The 25,958-nt window shown below is 38.2% G+C and overlaps 1 protein-coding gene across 1 annotated transcript; it reads right to left on the reverse strand.

Annotated features, from left to right (window-relative positions):
- Positions 1-1,047: 1,047 nt before the first annotated feature.
- On the reverse strand, positions 1,048-24,588 carry LOC136677831 (trichohyalin-like). The gene is made up of 5 exons (XM_066655499.1): positions 23,855-24,588; positions 19,044-19,224; positions 13,229-13,357; positions 10,289-10,394; positions 1,048-5,543 (listed from the first exon to the last, which is right to left on the reverse strand). Exons 1-5 carry the CDS (start codon positions 23,923-23,925, stop codon positions 1,048-1,050), a joined length of 4,983 nt encoding a protein of 1,660 aa, XP_066511596.1. The 5' UTR covers positions 23,926-24,588.
- Positions 24,589-25,958: the final 1,370 nt, after the last annotated feature.

The raw sequence follows: 25,958 nt of genomic DNA on the forward strand, positions 1-25,958 counted from the left end.
TGTAAATGATTTTTGTTTTTTAGACTCAAAACAGGATCCAACAAATTACAGAGAATGAAGCAACACTCTCAATAAAAGAGCAATAAAATTATAAACAGATGGTTTACAGAAAATGAGTTTCCTGAGAAGATATATAGACTGCTGGGTTTTCTTAAAAATAGCCTCTGTATTATCCTTAAATTTTAGATTGACCCCAGGTCACAAACTCTTGCAAAGCTGGACCATGATCTTTATCTGAACCAGAGAGCAAAGTACACAGAGCAGAATCATCAGCAAATTTTATAATGTGATGATTATTGTGACTACTCCTACAGTTGTCTGTATACACTAACGGACCTAGACAACACACACCCGTGAGGTGAACCAGTAGATGTGAATAAAATATTAGAGAGAGTTCCATTAACGCCAATTTAAAATAATTTACAAGTTTCTCATTTAGTAAACACAGCTTTAAAACACAGCTTTAACGTATTAAATGCAGAAGAGAAATCCACAAATGAGGAAGACTCAATATAATGCAGTATAAAAGACTGTATGTTTACACCATGTAACATCATTTAGACTAAGCATAACGTTATACACAATTCTTAACCTAATGGCATAGATGTAATATCTGGAATATAACAGACATCTGTCACTGAATGTGTATGTGTGTGTGTGTGTGTGTGTGTGTGTCGCCCTGTGAAGGACTGGTGTTCTTGCCTTGCACCCAATGTATCTGGTTAGGCTCTGGACCCACCACGACCCTGAACTGCATAAGGGTTACAGAATATGAATGAATGTATCTGAGCTTAAAGAAAACAAAATTTAATTTCTACTTTATACTTCAAGTTCTGTTCATCACTTAATTTAAGTGCCACCTCATTCGGCTTCCTTTCTGTTTCTTTACTGCATTTATGTTCCTCCACTTTTGTTCCTCCTCCTCATCAATGTTTCTGATTTCCTCTTTCATTTTGCTCATTAACTCTATCCTCTTGAGTTCCTCCTCTTTTCTGACCACTTCCTCCTTCTTATCAATGTTTCTGATTTCCTCCTCCTTCATTTTGCTCATAACTCACTCCTCTTGAGTTCCTCCTCTTTTCTGATCTCTTCCTCCTTCCTCTCAATGTTTCTGATTTCCTCCTCTTTCATTTTGCTCATTAACTCTATCCTTTTGAGTTCCTCCTCTTTTCTGATCTCTTCCTCCTTCCTCTCAATGTTTCTGATTTCCTCCTCTTTCCTTTTGCTCATTAACTCTATCCTTTTGAGTTCCTCCTCTTTTCTGATCTCTTCCTCCTTCCTCTCAATGTTTCTGATTTCCTCCTCTTTCATTTTGCTCATTAACTCTATCCTTTTGAGTTCCTCCTCTTTTCTGATCTCTTCCTCCTTCTTCTCAATGTTTCTGATTTCCTCCTCTTTCATTTTGCTCATTAACTCAATCCTCTTGAGTTCCTCCTCTTTTCTGATCTCTTCCTCCTTCCTCTCAATGTTTCTGATTTCCTCCTCTTTCATTTTGCTCATTAACTCTATCCTTTTGAGTTCCTCTTCTTTTCTGATCTCTTCCTCCTTCTTCTCAATGTTTCTGATTTCCTCCTCTTTCATTTCGCTCATTAACTCTATTCTCTTGAGTTCCTCCTCTTTTCTGATCTCTTCCTCCTTCCTCTCAATGTTTCTGATTTCCTCCTCTTTCATTTTGCTCATTAACTCTATCCTTTTGAGTTCCTCCTCTTTTCTGATCTCTTCCTCTTTCTCAATGTTTCTGATTTCCTCCTCTTTCATTTTGCTCATTAACTCTATTCTCTTGAATTCCTCCTCTTTTCTGATCTCTTCCTCCTTCCTCTCAATGTTTCTGATTTCCTCCTCTTTCATTTTGCTCATTAACTCTATCCTCTTGAGTTCCTCCTCTTTTCTGATCTCTTCCTCCTTCCTCTCAATGTTTCTGATTTCCTCCTCTTTCATTTTGCTCATTAACTCTATCCTTTTGAGTTCCTCTTCTTTTGTGATCTCTTCCTCCTTCCTCTCAATGTTTCTGATTTCCTCCTCTTTCATTTTGCTCATTAACTCTATTCTCTGGAGTTCCTCCTCTTTTCTGATCTCTTCCTCCTTCTTCTCAATGTTTCTGATTTCTTCCTCCTTCTTCTCAATGTTTCTGATTTCCTCCTCTTTCATTTTGCTCATTAACTCTATCCTTTTGAGTTCCTCCTCTTTTCTGATCTCTTCCTCTTTCTCAATGTTTCTGATTTCCTCCTCTTTCATTTTGCTCATTAACTCTATTCTCTTGAATTCCTCCTCTTTTCTGATCTCTTCCTCCTTCCTCTCAATGTTTCTGATTTCCTCCTCTTTCATTTTGCTCATTAACTCTATCCTCTTGAGTTCCTCCTCTTTTCTGATCTCTTCCTCCTTCCTCTCAATGTTTCTGATTTCCTCCTCTTTCATTTTGCTCATTAACTCTATCCTTTTGAGTTCCTCTTCTTTTGTGATCTCTTCCTCCTTCCTCTCAATGTTTCTGATTTCCTCCTCTTTCATTTTGCTCATTAACTCTATTCTCTTGAGTTCCTCCTCTTTTCTGATCTCTTCCTCCTTCCTCTCAATGTTTCTGATTTCCTCCTCTTTCATTTTGCTCATTAACTCTATCCTTTTGAGTTCCTCCTCTTTTCTGATCTCTTCCTCTTTCTCAATGTTTCTGATTTCCTCCTCTTTCATTTTGCTCAAGAACTCTATTCTCTTGAATTCCTCCTCTTTTCTGATCTCTTCCTCCTTCTTCTCAATGTTTCTGATTTCCTCCTCTTTCATTTTGCTCATTAACTCTATTCTCTGGAGTTCCTCCTCTTTTCTGATCTCTTCCTCCTTCTTCTCAATGTTTCTGATTTCTTCCTCCTTCTTCTCAATGTTTCTGATTTCCTCCTCTTTCATTTTGCTCATTAACTCTATTCTCTTGAGTTCCTCCTCTTTTCTGATCTCTTCCTCCTTCCTCTCAATGTTTCTGATTTCCTCCTCTTTCATTTTGCTCATTAACTCTATCCTTTTGAGTTCCTCCTCTTTTCTGATCTCTTCCTCCTTCTTCTCAATGTTTCTGATTTCCTCCTCTTTCATTTTGCTCATTAACTCTATTCTCTTGAGTTCCTCCTCTTTTCTGATCTCTTCCTCCTTCTCAATGTTTCTGATTTCCTCCTCTTTCATTTTGCTCATTAACTCTATTCTCTTGAATTCCTCCTCTTTTCTGATCTCTTCCTCCTTCTTCTCAATGTTTCTGATTTCCTCCTCTTTCATTTTGCTCATTAACTCTATTCTCTTGAGTTCCTCCTCTTTTCTGATCTCTTCCTCCTTCCTCTCAATGTTTCTGATTTCCTCCTCTTTCATTTCACTCATTAACTCTATTCTCTTGAGTTCCTCCTCTTTTCTGATCTCTTCCTCCTTCTCAATGTTTCTGATTTCCTCCTCTTTCATTTTGCTCATTAACTCTATTCTCTTGAATTCCTCCTCTTTTCTGATCTCTTCCTCCTTCTTCTCAATGTTTCTGATTTCCTCCTCTTTCATTTTGCTCATTAACTCTATTCTCTTGAGTTCCTCCTCTTTTCTGATCTCTTCCTCCTTCTCAATGTTTCTGATTTCCTCCTCTTTCATTTTGCTCATTAACTCTATTCTCTTGAATTCCTCCTCTTTTCTGATCTCTTCCTCCTTCTTCTCAATGTTTCTGATTTCCTCCTCTTTCATTTTGCTCATTAACTCTATTCTCTTGAGTTCCTCCTCTTTTCTGATCTCTTCCTCCTTCCTCTCAATGTTTCTGATTTCCTCCTCTTTCATTTTGCTCATTAACTCTATTCTCTTGAGTTCCTCCTCTTTTCTGATTTCTTCCTCCTTCCTCTCAATGTTTCTGATTTCCTCCTCTTTCATTTTGCTCATTAACTCAATCCTCTTGAGTTCCTCCTCTTTTCTGATCTCTTCCTCCTTCCTCTCAATGTTTCTGATTTCATCCTCTTTCATTTTGCTCATTAACTCTATCCTCTTGAGTTCCTCCTCTTTTCTGATCTCTTCCTCCTTCCTCTCAATGTTTCTGATTTCCTCCTCTTTCATTTTGCTCATTAACTCTATCCTTTTGAGTTCCTCCTCTTTTCTGATCTCTTCCTCCTTCTTCTCAATGTTTCTGATTTCCTCCTCTTTCATTTCACTCATTAACTCTATTCTCTTGAGTTCCTCCTCTTTTCTGATCTCTTCCTCCTTCTCAATGTTTCTGATTTCCTCCTCTTTCATTTTGCTCATTAACTCTATTCTCTTGAATTCCTCCTCTTTTCTGATCTCTTCCTCCTTCTTCTCAATGTTTCTGATTTCCTCCTCTTTCATTTTGCTCATTAACTCTATTCTCTTGAGTTCCTCCTCTTTTCTGATCTCTTCCTCCTTCTTCTCAGTGTTTCTGATTTCCTCCTCTTTCATTTTGCTCATTAACTCTATCCTTTTGAGTTCCTCCTCTTTTCTGATCTCTTCCTCCTTCTTCTCAATGTTTCTGATTTCCTCCTCTTTCATTTTGCTCATTAACTCTATCCTCTTGAGTTCCTCCTCTTTTCTGATCTCTTCCTCCTTCCTCTCAATGTTTCTAATTTCCTCTTTCATTTTGCTCATTAACTCTATCCTCTTGAGTTCCTCCACTTTTCTGATCTCTTCCTCCTTCTTCTCAATGTTTCTGATTTCCTCCTCTTTCATTTTGCTGATTAACTCTATTCTCTTGAGTTCTTCCTCTTCTCTGATCTCTTCCTCTTTCTTCTCAATGTTTATGATTTCCTCCTCTTTCATTTTCCTCATTAAATCTCTCCTCTTGAGTTCCTCCTCTTCTCTGATCTGTCTTTCTATCTCAGCTCTTACTGAACTTTCGTTTGTTTTGATGTGTTTATTCTCTAAGGTTTTCTTCCTCTCCTCTTCTTCTCGTGTGTTTCTCTGAACCCTCTGATGTACCTCTTGTGTGTAAATGTAGTCCAAAGGCTGGAATAAAATTTCATTTATCTTTTCGAACAATGTGGTAACTTGAACACAATCGTTTTTCTGATTGTTGTTGAAGACGTGATATCTACCTCCATAGGTGTCGACAACGCCCTGGAGCTTATCACTGTTACTGATATATTTCTCAATGGTTTTCCTCCCCAGCAGATCTCCACCAGTGAAGAGTATCATGGTGCGCTGCTGAGCGTCTTCTCCAAACTTTTCCTGAATCCATTTGACAGCATTCATTTCTTCCTGTGTGAATGCTCTCAGTCTGATCACCAGCAGGAACACATGAGGACGAAGAGCAGGATCGAGGATACATTCAGGTGCACTGTGAGTTGTTTGGCCTGATGTGAACCATGTGTCCATTACCCCAGGAGTATCGATTACAGTGATGTTCTGTCCAAAAACCAATTTGTTCCTCCTCTCACAGTGTGCTGTCACTGAAGATGGAGACGCCTCCGCTCTGAAAATGTTCTCACCCAGGATTGTGTTTCCAGACGTACTCTTCCCAGCTCCAGTTTTACCCACCAGCATCACTCTCAGCTCATGGGGATGTATAGAGCATGATGGTCCTTCTGTCGATGGTCCTACAAAACAGAATCAGATTCAGACATTTACATTACCTCTGAATTCACAAATCTGATCAGGATTTACAGCTTGATATTTGATCAGTGGCTGATGTTTCTTGTTGGTGTTTTGCAGGTTTAATAAATTAATTCCATTATAAACCACTGCAATGTTGCTGTAAACTTGATAGAATGAACATTGGTGCTGGCTTTTTTTTCGTTATTGGTGAATAATTTCATTTTTAACATTTGTCTGGAAAATGATATTAATGTAAAACATATTTTTCATTTTGACAAACTGTTGTTGCAAGTCATAACATTTAAGAGTGAGGTACTGCAGAGTCTTAAACACTTAAAAACAAATTTTATGTAACTGAATGTTTTAGGCTGTTTCCTGTCTGTATGCCATGATTTTGCCTAATCTAGTTCCATGAGGATCCGCACGCTCGTCAGCTCTGCTGATATTTTAAAGGAGGCCATGGTCTACAGATCAGGCCAAAGTGAGGAAAGCAGAGAAAAGGAAAGTTATATTCAAATACACAGACTTGATGTTGGAGAGCAGTAGAAAAACCTCAGTGATGAGAAGCAGCAGCAGGGTGTGATCAGGATGAAGTTTAACAGCACATTTAAACTCTGAGGATAGTGTTAAGTTTCACACAGTAACAGGTTAAAGTCAAGCTGAAAATAAAATTTAAGATTTTTATCTTGATGTTTCATATCTGTCGATACAGAGTAGAATTCATAGTTTATATTATTTCAAATACAACATTCTTGCTTCTTCATCGTCTTTACTCAAAGTGTTGTCAACAAGAGCCTGTGGGTGTGGAAACTTTACACTAACCATGGAACACTAACAGTATCACATCATATTTTCTGGCATCAACTCTTACTCTGACCAATCAGTGAGAACACTGAACTAGCTCATTATCAGTACAGTGAATAACTCTGTTCGATTTGTTACTGTGTTTTTCAAACCTGATAAATACAGTAATGAAGTTTTATATGGGTTTTGGGAAACCTGGATAGTTACGGAACAGAAAAATTTTAAAATCCAGTACCGAATTTGCCTTGAAAAAACTCTAAAGTCCTACTTAAAAGTGATGGTATCACAAAGGTGCAAAGGAGTGGTATCTCAGTTAGCTTTTGCCTGGGCAGTATTGTAAACTATCATTCATAATCTGAGCTACTGAACATTGCAAGTTGTAGGCTATGCATGGTTAATGGTGCCTTCAAAACAGGGTTTCTCACTGTTGACTGGAACTTAACTGATCTGCTCTCCAGCTTGTACTGGTTACTCTGTCCTGCAAGGAGAGAAGACTATTCCAGGGCATATGAAGCCTCTGATGTTAAGTTCCCTCTCAAATATTGGTTAGAGAGTGTTTCTGTGTCTGAAACGGCTTTGGATATTTTGTCCTATCTTGAAAAATAAGTGAAAATGAGTTTAAAGAGTGGAGCATTGAGATGGTTAAGGTAATGACTAAAGATCCATTGCTAACAATCAAAATGAGCTTTATCTTTTCTGTAGCAAAACAAGTATCTCCTAATGATGCACTAGTGATACTGTGGCAGTGCAGAGTGGGAGAGGGCCAAGAGAGTTCCCAGCATGCCTTGCAGCCACCCGTTTTGGTTGGTTTGGGATGATTTCTGGTTAATTTCAGGGTTTATGTGTTGTGTTTGTGTCTTTTGTGGGTCGGGGACTTTTTATGTGTAGTGGCTTGATATGTGGCAGTTTGTTTTGGTCATCAGAGCTCACCCTTGTAGTTGGAGCAGTGGTGGATTTTGGTCTTTCAAGGAGGGGAAGCTCAATTTCGGCCTACATCATAAAATGTGTCGGTTTATTTATACGTAAATTCTACCCTCCGTTCCTTTTCAAGAAAATGATCTGTGACCCTGTCGTACCAACAAGGCGTCTTTCCAGGGACTTGACTAGTGTCCTCTCAATGGCCAGCAGAGCTAGGCTGCTTAAACGGCCTTGGCCCATGTGAAGTGTGTCCGCCTGTGAGTGCTTTGTGATGGTGGAGGGGCTCAGCAGCACCCGCTGGACAGAAACTGCGATAGAAGTCAGAAAGAGTGATAGAAGTCAGTCTCCAAACACAAGCAGCTACAAAAACCCACCAGAAATAGAAGCTCGATTTGTCACTAGTCGTTTTTAACAAAGAAAATGCTGCTAAGTGTCTGGTTCAACACAGAACAGAATGAAAATGTAATGCTCCCATGGATCTTTACACCAAAGGGTCGCTGATTCGCTCATTTCGCTGTCAATCAAAAAGGGATTCAGCCTCAGACAGATCATCCAATCATCATGCAGAAGCTGAGCGTCCGGGCCAGCCGAGGCCAGCCCACTGCCCCATAGACCCCCAGAGACGCTGAGCGTCCGATGGGCGGGACAAAGCCCAGCATTTATCCAATGACTCGTCTCGTTTCGCTGCACTTCGCCGCTTCGATATTGAACTCTGTGGACGCTCAGTGTCCACACTGTTTAAATCACTGTGAACTGATTCTGAACAAATGTTGAGCGCTTTGTAGTGAATATTTATTCAATGACATGTACACACAACAGCATATATTTGATCACTTGTTTTTTGACATTTTAGGGGAAGCTGAGCTTCCCTTGCAGTCTTAGAGCAATCGCCTCTGAGTTGGAGGGCTTGAGATACTGGGCTTGTGGCGAGGGTTATGCTGGGTCCGTCAAATATCAAGCATAAATTTGCTGTTGGTTCTGATAATGGTGGCCCTTTATGGGTCTAATAAAAGTTGCCTAAAAGCAATAATGGCTCAGTCTCCTTATTATCTATCTCCGAGAACAGCTTCTGTGTGACAGTATGCATCGTACACAGAGAGGTCAAATACAGCAATTTATTAAGCCACAGGTCATAAAATAATACTCAACTTTGACAAAGCTAATGAAGATTATTTTCTCTAAAAAAGTGAGGTGTGAAGAGAGTAGATTTTGGCTTTGTTGCAGAGGATGTTTTGAAGTAAATATCACAAAATGGGGGAATTAATGAACTGAGGGAGCTGCAGTTTTATAACAGAAAGTAAAAACTTTGACTGCCATTTTAAGAAAGCTCCTTGGGAAAGCACCAATCAAGTACACACTTTGTGCATGTATGCCTTATACCTGTGTCTCGTGGCCTCTAATGTGAAGTAAAAAGGTAACATGTAGAAGATGGTAAAGATTCTAGTTGATAACAAAAATTGAATCCAGTTAAATGTGATGTTCTACAGCAGTTTGATTAGTTCATTGACATGATAGCAACCCTTCTAATTTCTGACACTTTCAATTCAGTGACAGAGTGAATACTCGGTTTCATTGCCATATGGCTGAGAGCTCCAGATACTCAGAAATACAGTCCATATGACGTGGCCTGTTGCTTCTTTCACATGTAAGGGGAGGATTTTCTGTCAGAGCTTGAGGTTGAGAATGTACATTCATTTACACCTGGTCACTTCCTGCGACTAGACTCTGGATTGCATCATGAGGTTTTAGCCACATGAATTTACACTTGGTAGTCAAATGTGTCTTCAGTTAGTCTGACTGTAACTGTTATGTGCTAACCTCTCCCTCTCTCTCTCTCTCTCTCTCTCTCTATGTGTGTGTGTGTGTGTGTTTTACACTGAAATCACTGTGCCTAGGAGGCAGATATTTTGATGCTGACTAACTAGTGCAGTGTTGGTTTCTTATGAGGAAAAAAAATGTAACCCAAGCCTTTCATACAGGAAGTCAAGTTTTGAAAACAAACACATATGTAGTAATGGTGTCTTTCACACCACGTTTTACTACTAAATGTGGAGGTTAAAGAAGAATGTAACCTCTATAAGTGAGGGGCAACACACAGAAGCAGTGCCCCAAACTCCTGCTGCAGTGTCCTGCTGCCAAAACACTGCTGTAAGAGAGAGAGAGAGAGAGAGAGAGAAAGAGAGAGAGAGAGAGAACCTGAAATGTGACCTCAGATATACTACAGGGTTTGGGTTTTACTTGGCGTAGATTTGGTTGTCGAATGTGTCTTGGGGAGAAGAATGCTTTTACACTGATACAAAATGTGGTTCAAATGCTTCTCTGACCTCCTCCTGAAGAGGTTTGAGTGATCCCATTTGTATCTGTTTTAAATGTCTCTTGGGTGAATTTAAACTTGTATTTTTATGTGACTTGGCCTTATCCAGATACAATCCTGATACTACCTTTGTTAGCACAGCACATTGTTTTTGACCATATTCACTCTGTTCTCAAAATACACACCAGCAAAGGAACTGAAAAGACCTGTTTTGTCTCTACATCAGGACAACTTTACATGGCTCATCTGGAAGAAGAATATTATTTTAGTTGTATTTTAGAAAATTAAAAAGTGCTTTTAATGACAAAAAGAAATTTAAAGGAAATAATGTCTAGAGATAGATGTGACTGCCTTGATAAAATCAGAAGATGAATTTGCTGAGAAGGCTGAGACAGAAGGACAGGTTACATTGCCAAATCAAACAGCATGAGAAGGACAGCAGTAGAAAGAGAGTGAACTGAGGAGCAGGAGAGGGAGTCTAAATAAAAGCAGGACAATACAAGTGCACTACAATTGATGTCACTATTGGCAACTTTTTGATATTTTACCTTCTGTAGCCCTTTGTAGCTTTATGTTGATAATACACACTTTCCTCTCTGTCATTTACTGTCAGTAATCTAAAAATAACTGATGTCTTACAGTTTGAGGGGTCAAGTGTCAAGACTCCAGAGAATTTGATAACTTATTGTTTAGTGTCAGACCTGTGTTTACCTCTGAATGCTGAAGAGATGATAAACGGCACATCCACTTTCACAGCCACTGCCACAAACACTGCCAGCAAAGACAACATCCCAAAGAAAACTATGTTGTTTTTCTGCTAGAAACAGGAAAAAGAGATTTTAAAGAAACAAAAAGAAACAACCAAGAGCAATCTATCAGAAGAAATTGTGCTAGAATTATAAAAAAATTAATTACACAAATATAATAATTCATAAAATGATGAAATACATTTATTAAGTTTATATTTTTATTATTTAATAAATAAATTAAATTATTAAATTTATACAAGTTCATGTATAATTAAAATAATTTATTCCATGTACATATTTTAATAATGACTAAAGGAGTTATAAATTTGTTTAACCAAAGGCTTTAATTCAGAAGTGAATTCAATTAAATTGTCACGCTCTAGTCCTGTCATGTCTGTTTTCCCGGCCATGTGCTCGCTCTCAGCACATGGCTCTTTGTTGTTGCTCTAGTCCCGCCTTTGTTCCGCCTTCTCGTCTGTGTCTCATTTGTTACCCTGCCCCCTCGTTATCTGTCTCAGGTGCGTCTCGTCTGTGTTTTGTATTTAAGTCCCCTTCCTTCACTTCCTCTTGTCGGTCATTCGTTCTTTGTACTGTGTCAAGTCGGTCATGTTATCTAGTCTGTCTGTTTCTGCAGTTTCTCCGTTATTGTTTTCCACGTTGTCGTTTCATTTTCTCTGTCGTTGTTTCATTCTTTAGTCTGTCTGTCCCGTTTGCCCTGTTTAGCTCCCTGTGTCTAGTTTAGCCTGCTTGGCTCCCCGTTTGTTGTCTTTCTGTTAAAGTCTATTTGTTTTGTTATATTTCTTTAATAAAAGTACAGTGTTTTAGCGAGTGCGTCCGCCTCCGTCAGTCTGCCCCGTGGTTCCTGACATAAATATTTTACTGTTGTAATGTAATTAATTTATTTCATATTTAATTCTGATTTTGTCGTTTTAGGTCACTGTGAATTCTCTCAAAGTTGTTTGATTCTTCTGTTCTCTGTCTATGTATCACTGGTCTATAACCAGGGGATTGTTTCTGGAACAATTGAGGGTGATAACTAAAGGTGGGAGAGCGTGAACAAAGGAGTGACCTATAACATCTCTGTAAACTTTTCCATCTCTAATTTCAAGTAAATCTGACTTTGTCTCTTCACATGCATGGCTCTGTCTAATTTATTCTCAACAACCTCTACAAACACCTCAATCCAACACTACACTGTTAAAAAGATACATGTTTGAACATATTTCTTTTTAAATGCCCCAGTGTTCTTTTTACAAACTTTTGTCATTTATAGAATGAAGCACAGAGCATTTAGTAAATTTGTAAAAGCTTTTTTGAGATGTTCGTTCTAGCTACAGTGGCTAAACGATGACTGGTCAGTCAGTATTTAAAGCAGAGCTAAGCAGCAACTTTTATTTCTTTCCTTTTATTGTTCAAACCCGACTTGTTTTTCTATGATAGAGTATCTGAGCTTTTAAATATACACAAGTCAGCAGCACTACGAAGCCAAAACTGGATGTTTTTCTGCTTTTGATACTTTTTAAAGTAGTGTGATTGCTCTAGGAACCAGGACTGTTCCAACAACCAGGACAGTTTCATCAGGCTACAGTAGAAGAAACTTGTGAAATGCCTCATCATTTTGTTCAACACATGTGCTGTCAGAATTGTTATGGACTTTTACAGAGAATGTCAGCTTTGGAAAGGGATTTTCGGAACCTGCTATCAGAGTTTAAGGACTGGCATTTCAGAGCTGTGCGAGGAGCAAAAGTTAGTGGGAGAACGGGCAGCAGACAGTGGAGGGACACAGATACAGACCAGAGGATTGTGTGGATGGCAACACTGCCGTGAGTACAGCTAGAGATGGGCAATGGGTACAGATTGAAGCTAGACCCAAACGTCGTGCTTTGTATAGATCTGTAGTCTTGTCTTCTACTTGTCACAACTTTCTGCAGCTGAACAAAGATAAAACTGAGATTATACTAATTGGGAACAGCAATGAGAGGCAAAGATTGGTGGTGTATCTGGACTGAAGAGCTCTCAAATCTAAAGAACTGGCTTGCAACCTTGGTGTATTATTAGGCTCAGATCTCAGTTTTACTCTCATATTAAAGCAGTTACAAGATCAGCATTTTACCATCTTAAGAACATCAGTAAGTTTAGAGATTTTCTGACTAAACCAGACCTGGAGAAACGTATTCATGCTTTTATTTCTAGCAGGATTGATTACTGTAATGGTCTCTTAGCTGGACTTCCAAAAAAGACCATTAAACAGCTTCAGCTGATTCAAAATGCAGCTGCCAGAGTTCTCACTTGGAGCAAAAGAATAGATCACATCACCCCCCCATCCTCAAAGAAGCAGCATTTAGCTCCGGCACCGCTCTTAAATGGAACCAGCCGACTGGGAATATTAGAAGAATCTTGACATTAGAATTTTAAATCAGGTCTTAAAACATTCCTGTTTGAGCAGCTACAGCTCCGTCTAAAATACTCTGCACATTTTTTTCAGTAATGGCACTTTAGTTATTTTCTTTTATTGTATCATTTTAAATTAAAAAAATGTTTAATCATTTTTAATCACTTTACTCTTTTCATGTAATTGTTTTATTGGACTTTTATTATTTTTATTGTGGCTTTTAATTAAACTTTTTTTTTTCTGTAAAGCACTTTAAATTGCTTTTATATAAAAGGTGCTCTATAAATAAACTTGCCTTGCCTTAACAAAGTGTAATACTGATTTTAAGTGCTTTGTTGTTATGATCTGCTTCTATCCATCCATCCATCCATTATCTGTAACCGCTTATCCAATTCAGGGTCGCGGTGGGTCCAGAGCCTACCTGGAATCATTGGGCGCAAGGCGGGAATACACCCTGGAGGGGGCACCAGTCCTTCACAGGGCAACACAGACACACACATTCACACCTACTTTCAGCTGTACTTTCAGACAATGCATTGCTTCTTCCATCTTCATCCTCTTCTTTTCTTCCTCTTGTACGATTTCTCTGACCCTGGATTCTGCTTTCCTCTTCTCATTCTCAGCCTCCTGCTTCATCTCCTGGAGAAACACATTCATGAGTTGTGTCTACATATACACTCTTCAACACTGAAACTGTAACAACAAGATGGGAAGGTCATAGAATTATTGAAACCACAGGACTGACAGACATGTTAGTGATAAGCAAATGATAAAAAAAGGAAAGACAAAACATCTTGAGTTATTAGTTTTGGGTATGAGTGCCAAGCACAGAAACACACACACACACTACACGCCTTGGCACGTTATCAATGAGGTTATTAATGGTTGTTTGAGGAATGTTCTTGCACACTGAATGTATTTGGGCACGAAAATAATCAAGATACCCTGCTGGCATCTCTCTTTGCCATTGCCAACAGATGATGTCCCAAATGTGCTTAATAGGACACAAGTCTGGAGACGCTGCAGGCCGTGGTAGCATGTTTAGGCCATGCAGGCCGTATAGACTGTCATTCTACACAACTTGGTCTAGGTTTTGACGTTTCATGTGGCTAAAACACTGTGTATGTAGATTTTATGCCTCTCCGCATGCCACAGACTGGAGAAAGGTACTTGAATATTTGATCATTTGCAGACCTTAGTGACATCTGCTGCTTTCTAGATTTGCATAACTTTGGGAGTTGTCCTTTTTGATGCTCCTGTTTCAATGTCGAGAGAGTGAGAGACATGGACAAATTTGTTAGTACCCTTTTCATCTCACTGAAAATATGCTTTATTCATATTCATATTTATTCTGGACTGAGAATATTATGTTTATGTAGAAGGATTTTTTATTTGGCCTACGCCAAGACATTCTTAGAACCTCAAAATTTCAATATTTCTCCTCGCACAGGAATTAATTACTCTTATTCTTTTTTTCTCTACACCTGTTCCAACAAACAAAGTACTGAATGAAATGGTGAGGATGATCCAATTCTTTATCTATTTTACAAAGCCTTCTACTGTGGGACATTTAAGGACTTACTCTTCCTCTCTCTTATGTTTTCTATTTGATGAATATAATGTGTGAATACAAATCTTTTTTTCCCCAGCTTTATCACTGGATCTAAATAAACCTATTTAAGTTATGGTGTCTCCATCTGCATATAGTCAAAGTGACCAGCTAGAACATTTACTTCAGTTATCTGTTTAATAATCTGTTTAATAAGATTTGTTAGAATCTTTTTTTTTTTTCATTTGTTTTCTTTATTTCTCAACCAAAGTTCCATGTTAGAACAAATCAAGGGCTTGTAAACTTGTTAGACCACGTCTGGGATTAGTCCATAGATTAGAGATTATAGAACAATAGATGTTTGGCATTCACCCAGGAAGAATATGTACAGTGTCGCTAAACCTGCTGCTTTAAGCCTTAACGACTACAGCCAGATCAAGACGAAAACCACCGGTGTCTCCAAGGCCTGTGGATTGAGTATTCTGAGTGTTGATGTATATTTTACAAATGATATAATTTAATGCCCACAAATGAATAATTTGGTTCATTATATTAAGGGTTATAAATGCGAGTTGTATTCAACTATGAGTCTAAGCTTGTTTGGGGTGTATTGTTGAGATTCTTTGCTACTTTGAGGTGTGTGCAATTGGAAAATAAATAAGCGATTGTTGTGTTGCAATCAAATGCAGTGACAGTTCAGAAAGCACGGGACCAAGAAACCCTCAGAAAACTGAATCAAACACAACTGGTAGACAACAAGAAGAAAGAAAAGAAACCGGTTGTAGTTATACAAAGTCAGCCTTCAACTCAACCGGTACCACAATCTCAGCTGAATCAGACACAACCTCAAGTGAGGCAGTCCACGTCGGAAGTGCCAGTTACATTCTGGCCACAGCCAGTTTTTGGTCAGATGCAGACTTGGAGAGGAAGAGGTCGAGGAAATTTAGGTAGAGGAAGACCAGGAAGATTTAACCTGAACTTTCAGCAGTCCCCTGAAGTGTGCTATAATTGTGGACAGTTTGGTCACTTTGCATGTGAGTGCTTCAGACCTGTTGGGTCCTTTGATTCTGGATGAGCAAGATCACATAGCAAGAGCTGAAATTAAGAAAATTACAAAGAATTTGAAGGATTTAAGCATCATATTCATGTAAACAAATTGAGTATGTCATTAACAAGTGCACAATTTGCCTGGAAATTAATATTCAGAGGGGTCCTATGCATAATGTAGTTGTGGAATTTGAAAAAATAATAAAAACAGGTAGAAGGTAAATACTAATTGTTGTGGAAAATATTTTATTATTTAAGGCTGTCTAACTAAGTAGGAGCTCAATCTGTTGCAAAGTTTTTGTGTAGAGAAGTCATATGCAGGTGTAGACTTCCAGACCAAATATCCTCAGATAATCGGAAAGAGTTTGTGGATAAATCAGTAAAATTAATTTTGCAAAAACTGTGAATTAAACAGCGTTTGGGTGCATTATACCACCCAAAAAGCCAAGGGATTTGTGAAAAAATGAATGGTGTTTTGAAAAATCACACAGGTTTAAATTGGATAGCAGCACTTCAATTAGCATTAATGGTGTGTCGCTCAAGTGAGCTACGTGATTTGCATATGAATATCCACGTTATATCCACAATATCCATGTTTGAGACAAGCAAAGAAAAGAGGAGGTGCAGGAGAAGCTGGATGAGCAAAGGAGGAGTACATTGCAACCTGGAGACAAGGTGTTTGTGAAGGTGTTTAGAAGAAAATGGTATAACGAACACTTGGAAGGTCCTTTTGAAGTAGTTCGCAGTACTGGAACTGTGGTCCAGGTTAGAGGGTCTCCAACGTGGTATCATTTATCTCATTGTATTAAAGTGCCAAGAGATGAAATGCTTCTCTCAGAGGGAGAAGATGCTGCAGGTTCAGAATAGCCAAGAGAAAGTGTGGAAGAACATACAGAAAATAACAGGCATGAGACAAACGAGAGTCAAACTCCTGAAGAGGAGATTGTCCCAGGTTTGGATGATGTTGATGACATTTCTGACAATGCCAGAAATGACACAGCAGCTAAGAAACAGCAGGTCCCACACGAGTGGACAGCTAACCATCAAAAATTGCAGAGAGCAGAAATCCCACTTCAGTACAATTCAGACTTGGATCAAGAACGTAGTCCAAGACCAGAAAAAGGTTAGACCTAAACAGAATGAGGTCTAGAAGAACTTTTGGGGAATTCCACTTTTCCAGTCCTGAATATTACTGAAAGAGTAAACATTTCACAACTAACTACACTGGTGCCACAGATAATTACAAGAATGTCATCACCATTGAAAACTGAATTTAATGTTGAACTAGGTAAAACAGTTCACCTTCCCTGTAAATGTGGAAGATTTAATACGGGGAGTAATACTCCTCCTAATTAGAAAAATAGTCGAGGTGAAAAAGTGGTGTTAACAGGACCTGAAGTTGATCAATTACCTCTTGACCAGAGAAAATATATTTTATTTAATGCCTTTAGATGATTCAAAACTAGAGATGATTGTTCAATTCTTTTGCGTAATGTTACATGCGAGGACCAAGGAGAATATACTTGTACTTATTTAGAACCAGAGCTTAAATATATACCAATTCAAAATATGTGGAGAGAAGGTTATATAACTCGTACAGTGACAATTATGATAAAGAACTTGAGTCCTATTAAAGTTTACACAGTTACTAAAGGAGTTAAGGATCAAAATACTGTAACAGCCACTCTGAAAATTAATAAAACACATAAAAACCTAATCACATTAGCTCCAGAAATAACTAAGGGAAATAATACAATGAATCAAATTACTGCTTTACCTATGTCATCAAAGGAGTTGAATGCTTGGTTACTACAAAGATTTGGTCCAATGGGAACAATGTTAGCTCAAGTTTTTAGAGCAGCTCTTTTATCCTTGTCTATAAAGATTTGTTTTTGTACACTGTTGTTAACCTGTGCTAAGGCTATGATACTAAAATGGGTTGGAGTTGTGATGCCTGGAGATCAAGTGCAGATGCCATTATTAAGTGGAACTGACTCAGATGAACATGACAATGAAGTACTGGAAAATAACCTTATTCTTTTACTATTTAATTATATCATTATTTTATTCATTCATTCATTCATTCATTCATTCATTATCTGTAACCGCTTATCCAATTCAGGGTCGCGATGGGTCCAGAGCCTACCTGGAATCATTATTTTATTAATTTGTTAAATTGTTCATTAATAATTTAGTACAATGAATTGAAGAGTAAAATAATAATAATAATAATCATTTGTATTAATGTATTACAGATTTTCTCAGTTGCTTTGGTGCATTTTTCTGATCAGGATTAATATTATCATAACTGTTAGTTCAACCTCCACAAGATGATAAGCCACTACTCCAAAGTCCCTCAAAGCTGAATCCTATGATTCAATTGGCAAGCATATATGAACCAAGCAGGACATAGTGTGTACCATTTTGTTAATACAGTGACACAGAAATAAAAGGTCAGCATCGTGGAAGAGGGGTGAGGATGTGTGGAGGAAGGGGAAGGGGACAAATCAGGGGAAGAGGAAGAAAAGGCCAAGTACATAGGCAGATTCCTGATGAAATTAGGGCTACAGAAAACAGCGTCCTCACCCATATCCCACATCATGGTCCATGGTCCAACAAACAACATTTTCTGACATTTTTAGACACTCTTCACAGGGACATAATCCCTGAGAATGAGAGGGGTCTAAATGGAGACCATCTGAACAACTTTGTTGGGATAATGTGTGTTTTCACCACTCAGATTTGGTCAGACAGTGGTTTGCAGCACCTGAAAGGCTGCTGGTGGAATATCTCCCTCCCTACTTCCCATTCCTTAATGCAATAGAGGAGTTTTTCTCTGCCTGGAGGTGGAAGTTATATGACCAGCATTCACAGACCCAAATGGCCCTGTTAGTGGCCATGGATGCAGCATGTGATGACATCACAGCAGGATCCTGCAGAGGGTGGATTCACCACTCGAGTAGATACTTTCCTTGCTGCATTACCAGGGATGATACTCGCTGTGATGTTGATGCAAATATGTGGCCAGACAGACAGGAACGTCTGGATGTGCGAGAATGATTTACAGTACTTTGTATGTTCCTATTCAGTTCCAATATGTACTGCAATATTGTTTACAGTTATGCACAACTCTATCCAAAGGGAGTTTCTTATTTTTGTCGTAAATATGTTTGTACTTTGCTTTTGCACAGTACTGTGAACAAATTAGAATTTCAAAGAACATATGGAGTACAAATGTGAAACATACATATTGCGTCTTGTACACATTTACCTCACTAAATACGATAACTGTGTAACTTACCTGTAGACTTCAAATGGGTGTGTGCTAATAGTGTATAGTGCTGTCTTGAGAATTTTCAGGTAGTGTCACCATAATCTGAGTTTTTTGCACTGGAAAACACTTACAGAGTGAACTGTCATGATGAAAACATGACAAAGCCATTTGACTATCTTGTTCATAAACAATGGTGTCAGGAGTTTTTATTTTTATGACACAGGCACTTTCATTGATATGAATACTTGCTTTTGAGGAATGAATTATTCATTTTGAGCAAGTGACACGCTTTTGCAGGTTATCAACTAGGTTTTGCAGTTTGTACTAATTGTTTTGAGAAATTCACTTACTGTTGTGCAACTGTTAATAGTGATGTGAGAAATGCACCAAAGCAACTGAGAAAAACTGTAATACATTTTATGATAAACAGATCAGAATTCAGAGGCAGTACTCACTTGATCTGCTTTGTTGTTATAATCTATCTCTTCTTGTAATCTGTTGACCTTGCCAGCCATTTCTTCTTCCATCTTCTTCCTCTTCTGTTCCTCATCGTCTCTAATTTTTTTGGTCTCCTCATGGACCTTCTTATGAAACTCGTTTGCTAAATTATTCTTTCTTTCTTTGTCCTTTTTGCTCCTGAATGTCACAAAGCAAAGGCAAACGTCAATATTTCATTTCAAGATATATTAGTTGAATTATATGAAAGTATTTGAAAATAGGCATATATTCAAAAAACAAATAATCAAACAGTGAATAAGATCTCGTTTCTGTCGCTGGAGGTCAATGGATCAGCATGAATAAACTAATGAACCTCCAGGTTTAAATGTGGCTTTGGGTTTTCTGAGATTTAGAGCAGGTAACAGTGAATGAAAGAAGGTCTAAACATAACCTATATTACACAACTAAACCAAACAGTGAGATATTTTCTGCCCTCAGAAAATAATAGTAAATACATAACAACATGGAGCTAAATCACTGATGTAAATATTTGAATATGAATTTTTAATATTTGAATTATATTTATTTTAAATTTGTAGATTTGAATGAGATCTATCTGTAATCATATAATGGAAGTATATTTATCTATTTATTTATTTGAAACTTGAGTGGTGAAATATCCAAATTTCTACTTTGGAGTGAAGTTCTACAAAAGTAAATCTGCAAAAAAAAAAGGATAAAATAAAAAATATATTTAAAAAATGTTTGGTTAACTTTTTACTCTTTGTAGTTACTTGACACATATTTTCATTTGCATTTTGACAGTGTTTATGTTCATTGTTTTTGTTTATTTGGATTTTTCCAGTAAGTTGTTTTGCTTCTAGAAGCTCTCTGCTTCTGTTTTGTACTTTTGCTACTGGTTTTTGGAATACATTTCATGGGTGGGTGGGTTCTGAAGAGGTTGTTTACCTTGAATCTGAAATTGGTCAATGATTCTGGACTGACAGGTTCTTTGAAAAAACATCTGTGACCGAACCACACCCACCACTCCAGCTTTCGAGCATTTTCAAACACAGTTTTTTGAGCAAATATGATTCCAGCATTGCATTCCAAAAAGTGTGACTGGTAAAGATGTGTAATGCTACAAAAATTTGGTTACGTACCAATATTTCAATGACATTCATTCATTCATAGCCTGAAACACTTATTCAGTTCAGGGGGGCGGTGCATCCGGAGCCTACCAGAAATCATTGGACACAAGGTAGGAACACACCCTGGAGAGGTGCCAGTCCTTCACAGGGCAACACACACACACTTTTGAGTAGCCAATCCACCTACCAATGTGTGTGTGTGTTTTTTTTTTTGTTGTTTTTGTTTTTGTTTTTTGACTGTTGGAAAAAACCAGAGCACCCGGAAGAAACCCATGCGGACACAGGAGGACACTCTTTCAGTGACATGATTGGATTTAATTCAAAGAGGCAGAGGTTTTTAGAATTAAAGATGGGAAAGGGTAGACAATTCTGTGAAATTCTTTGTGGTCAAACAATGAACACAGTTCATCACTGCATTCACAAATGCAAGATAAAACTCACAAATACAAAAAAGAAACCAGATATAAACAGCATTACCAGATACATGTCCACATTCTCTAGGCCTGAGCTCATTTAAGATGGACTGAGGTGAAGTGTCCTGTAGTCTGACAAATGTCTGGCTGCTAAACTTGTCCAAATGTATCACCCATTGATATCATTTGACACATTGCTAAATGAAAAACTGTATAATAGAGTCCTGAGCTGTCGAGCAGCTGAAATCCTGCACTCTCAGAAAAAAGGTACAGTGTAGGTATATTATTGGTCACTAAAAGTACACACAGCATAAATGTACCTTTAAAAGTTACAGCAGTGGTGTTAAAGTCCAGTTGTGTTCCGTAAAAGGTAAACATAAGCTTTTATTACAGATGTTAAATAAAAAACAAACAAAAAAATAAACATAAGAGTCCTGGAAATAAAACGGGGCGTCACAACTTTAAAATCTACAGTACAGTTATGTTTCCTAACTAAAAGTACTGAATATGTGCCCTTGAGGGTAACACCACAGTGACAGGTTTTTTCTGAGAGTGTATAACAAGCAAGAATTTATTTTTAAAACCACAGTGAATGGTCTCCTCATTTTTAAAAATCTTACAGACTGCTTTTAAAACAAGAGGTGATGCAACACAGTGGTAAAAACTGCTGCTGTCATCAAATTAATCTATAAGACCACATGGTGACATATGTATCACAAACCCTTTATAAGGTCTGGAATGTTCCCTAAACACTTTTATTATTCACTTTTTTACTGAACATCCTGGATGCAGTCAAATGAGTGTTTATTTGTGTACACATGACCTAATTTACAGGATGATGATGTGCTTGGTCAGTGCTAAGAGGCCATAGGAATATTTATATGAAAAACATATGTTTGTTTTTAAAAAATGTTGGAACCATTTTAATAATTGGTCCCATTTCAAGAACAAAATGTTAGAATTCAATGCAGAGTAGTTACATGAATATGCTTTAATTTCTAATAAGAAATTTGACTTTTTGAGACTTTTGCACACATTTAGCCTGGTAATTATCAGTGATCTCTCTTCACTCTAAGTCACTTTTTTCATTCCCTTTCCCAAGAATCAGAATCCAGATAACGTTTTTGTGCCTCAAAGTCTGGATAAGGGAGCCATAAACTTCCCTCCTGGTCCCGTTTGTCTCCAGAGAATTTTAGGTGATGACAGGAACACAGACAATGATCATCCATTTATTCCCTATTTCCTCTGCATTTGAAAAACTAAAGAATCAAAAATTCCTTAATTTCCTTAAAAGTTCATCATATTGTAAACAATGTTGTAAAATTTAATTCCATTTGGACAATCAAAAATAGAATTATATTTAGTTTTTAAAAATAATTTTATTCATGAATCACTAACATCTTCACATCGCAGCTGTCTAGATATTGTGTATCCTTTTAAGAATTCTGTAAAACCTTGTTTTGTTTGAATAACATTACACTGTGTTAACATGTAATCTTATGTTGCATCCTAATTAAATGTAGACAAACGTAATCAAGTTAATCTAGGCTATCCTTAAACAATATGCTCATGTGAGAGATTCATATGTAATAAGATTGTGTAAGCAATTTTATTAGAGTCTTTACAAGTTTATGCAGGCAGTTCATAGTCAGTTTAGTGCTATGAAATGCAGTGCTGTGTGTGAAGAGAAAAGATATGAGCATGAAGGAGAAGAAAATAAATAAAAGGTGGGTGGTAAAGGAGTGAAAAGCAGAAATGGAATGAAGGAGAAATGGAGATTCACCCAACGATGAATCCAGTCAGGAAGTTCAGCAATAGAAATTCCAACAAAAAATTTATTTTTATTTCTATTAGCAAAATTAGAAAGCTATAGTATAATCCAGCAAAGCTAGTGGCCATGCTCAGTGCATGAAAGAGACCTCAGACCTCTGAAAACTGAAAGTGGTGAAACAAGAGCTTCAGGACCCAGCCTGTTGCCTAGGGAGACGTGCCTGTGTCTCGCCCAAGGAAGCAGATCCTGCAAAGGAGAAGGCCACAAGGCACAGCCTCACAATTATCACCTTCTGAGGCTGTGCCTCTAAGCCAAGGCCCAGGAGAGACGTGCATGGATGTTGCTCAACTATGGAAACAGATCAGCGATGGAGAAGACCCCCTTTTCCCTCAGGATTGTGTCCCAGATCAAAATCCAGGCAACAAAGAGGAATGATGAATGACCGATGCAGCGCTGCCATGAGGCCGCTTCTGCAAGAAGCTCCAGAAAACCCTAGTGTCCTCTGCTCGCATTGACTCCACTCTTCTTAATAAGATCATGGTTCAATTCTTTCATAGCTTATGAGGTTGGTGTTGAGTGTATTGCTGGGATAAACTATAATCTTTTTATAATTAAGGGTAGTTATCATAGAAAAGTTCCCTCATGTATTAATCTCCCTCCTACCTCATATAACGCTGTAGCCTTTATTATTACATGAATGTATAATCAATATTCATTATTATATATTGCGTTCTCCCCGTGTCCGCATGGGTTTCCTCCGGGTGCTCCTGTTTCCTCCCACAGTCCAAAAAACACACGTTGCAGGTGGATTGGCGACTTGAAAGTGTCCGTAGGTGTGTGTGTGTCTGTGTTGCCCTGTGAAGGACTGGCGTCCCCTCCAGGGTGTATGTCCGCCTTGCGCCCGATGTTTCCAGGTAGGCTCTGGACCCCCGCGACCCTAAATTGAATAAGCGGTTACAGATAATGGATGGATTATTATATATTACATTTAATAAACCAGTTGTGTGACAAAAGGCCTTGGTTATTTCTTTATGTGTGCACCTTTCTTGTATGGAATTCTTACTTTCTCATCAGATTTAATTTCGTTACTATATTATATGTAATTTCAATACTATATTATATGTAATGCCGCCCAACACGATGGCCTCCTTGTCCAAGCTGAACTTTGACAGGTAAAAACGCTACATATTATTTAATGGCTCCCAAATGTGAGGCTCAACCAAATTAATTAAATAATAATTAATTATAACTGACTCTCTTACAACAAGTTACAAAATGGTTGTTGTGATATTTATGTTACATTGGGATTTTAGCCCTAAAATAGTTACAGACTGTGGCAAGAAATGTGAAAAATGTGTTCCACGTTGTTTCTTTCGTCTGTTTTATTTTTCTCACAATTTGGCTTTATGGTGAACTGAGTCTGGTCTCCTATGGGTTAATAATGTGTAAATATTTTTTATTTATTACATATTCAATTTATTAGATATTCTTACCTCAGATGGTTTTCATAGGACGGAGCTGAATCTCTGTAGGACTCATATTCAGATTCTGTCCATCCATCCATCCATTATCTGTAACCGCTTATCCAATTTAGGGTCGCGGGGGGTCCAGAGCCTACCTGGAATCATTGGGCGCAAGGCGGGAATACACCCTGGAGGGGACGCCAGTCCTTCACAGGGCAACACAGACACACACACATTCACACCTACGGACACTTTCGAGTCGCCAATCCACCTGCAACGTGTGTTTTTGGACTGTGGGAGGAAACCGGAGCACCCGGAGGAAACCCACGCGGCCACGGGGAGAACACACCAACTCCTCACAGACAGTCACCCGGAGCGGGAATCGAACCCACAACCTCCAGGCCCCTGGAGCTGTGTGACTGCGACACTACCTGCTGCGCCAGATTCTGTCCAGATATCACTGAAATATAAACATCACTATGAGGAAAACTGAAGAATAATCATCCTAATAAGAATGAATAAAAAACCTCAGTGTTACCTGTCATCACATCTAACCGATTTCTGTCAAAATGGCACAATTCACAAGGCGGACTGACGGAGGCGGACGCACTTGCTAAAACACAGATACTTTAACAAAACAAAGAAACTTTAACAGAAAGATAACACAAGGAGTGAACAGACACAGACACAGGGAGGTAAGCAGACTAACTTAAATACAAAGAACTAGACAGACAGACTTAAGACCTTGACAGGGATACTTAACAGAGAGCTGAAGATAAACCTAAACACAGAGCTAAATATGAAACTAAACACAGAGGGATATAGAAAACACAACAGACAGACTTAATAACATGACACAGGAGATGACTGAGACAGACAAACCAGACTGGGAAACACGACACGGCAACACAGGAAAAAAGACCAACATGACTTAGGGAGTGAAACGAAACAACACGACATGACTATGAACGAGAAAGAAGCCACACGACAGGACTAAGAAAGAGAAAGACACAAAACGACACGACTTGGACTTGAAACTTAGCAAAACAAAACAACATGACTTTGTAAACAAAACGAATGACCGATACCAGGAAGTGACAAATGGGAACTTAAATACTACATACAAACGAGACACACCTGAAACAGATAACGAGTGTTAAGGACAAGGAGGCGGAACAAAGGCGGGACATGGGAGGAGACAAGGACAACAACAGAAAGAGCCTTTGCAGAGAGAGCACATGGCGGGGAAAACAGGCATGACAGGACGAGGGCGTGACACAAAACATTTCAGAGTAATGTTAGTAAGATAATTTCTTATTTTACATTTACTTTCAATTATCGAAGTGCCCAGAAGACCACAGACTTGAACTCCATTTTATTGTGTTTTTATTATTTAATAATAAATGTGCTTAAGTCCATGTTATTTATATTATCCCAAGTAACAAAACTGAACCTGTGAACAAAAGTTTCTTCCTGAATATCACAGTGAGCCTGTACTGCGCTGCTTGTAGATTAGTTAAACAGCAACAAAAGAAGATGACCTGAATGATGAGCCATGATAAGAAAGTTCATCTTTCAGAACTGAGCTCACCTGAGTGGTTTTAAGCGGGCTGTGTGATCTGTTGTCAAGATTGTCAGAGGAGGGATGGAGATTTTTAATGAACAAAACAAGAAGCAAACAAAGACAACACAAGGCACATCAGAATGCAAGAAACACCAAATAACAGCATACTGAAAACAAAATATAAACATAGATTTATACAATAATGAAGAGAAACTATACAAACAACTAGATACTAGGAAGAATGCAAACTATAAGGAGAAGTAGAGAGAGAGAGAGAGAGAGAGAAAGTGCTAAAATAACACAAATAGGGCTAGACAGAGAAAGACTGAATGCTAAATACAGAGCTATTGCTAATACACACACTGTCAGAAAAACTGTCACTGTCTTGGTACTTTTTGCTGTCGCTGTGCTGGTAGCCTCAAGGGTACATATTCAGTGCCTTTAGTTAGGGAGTGTAATTGGACGTTATTCTATTATAGGTGTAGATTTTAAAATTGTGTTATCTTCATAAGCCCCATTTCATCTCCAGGGCTTTTTACACAGTTCTATTAAAAATATTACAGTTATTCA

This window comes from Hoplias malabaricus, chromosome 2, assembly GCF_029633855.1.
Source record: "Hoplias malabaricus isolate fHopMal1 chromosome 2, fHopMal1.hap1, whole genome shotgun sequence".
Lineage (NCBI taxonomy): Eukaryota > Metazoa > Chordata > Actinopteri > Characiformes > Erythrinidae > Hoplias > Hoplias malabaricus.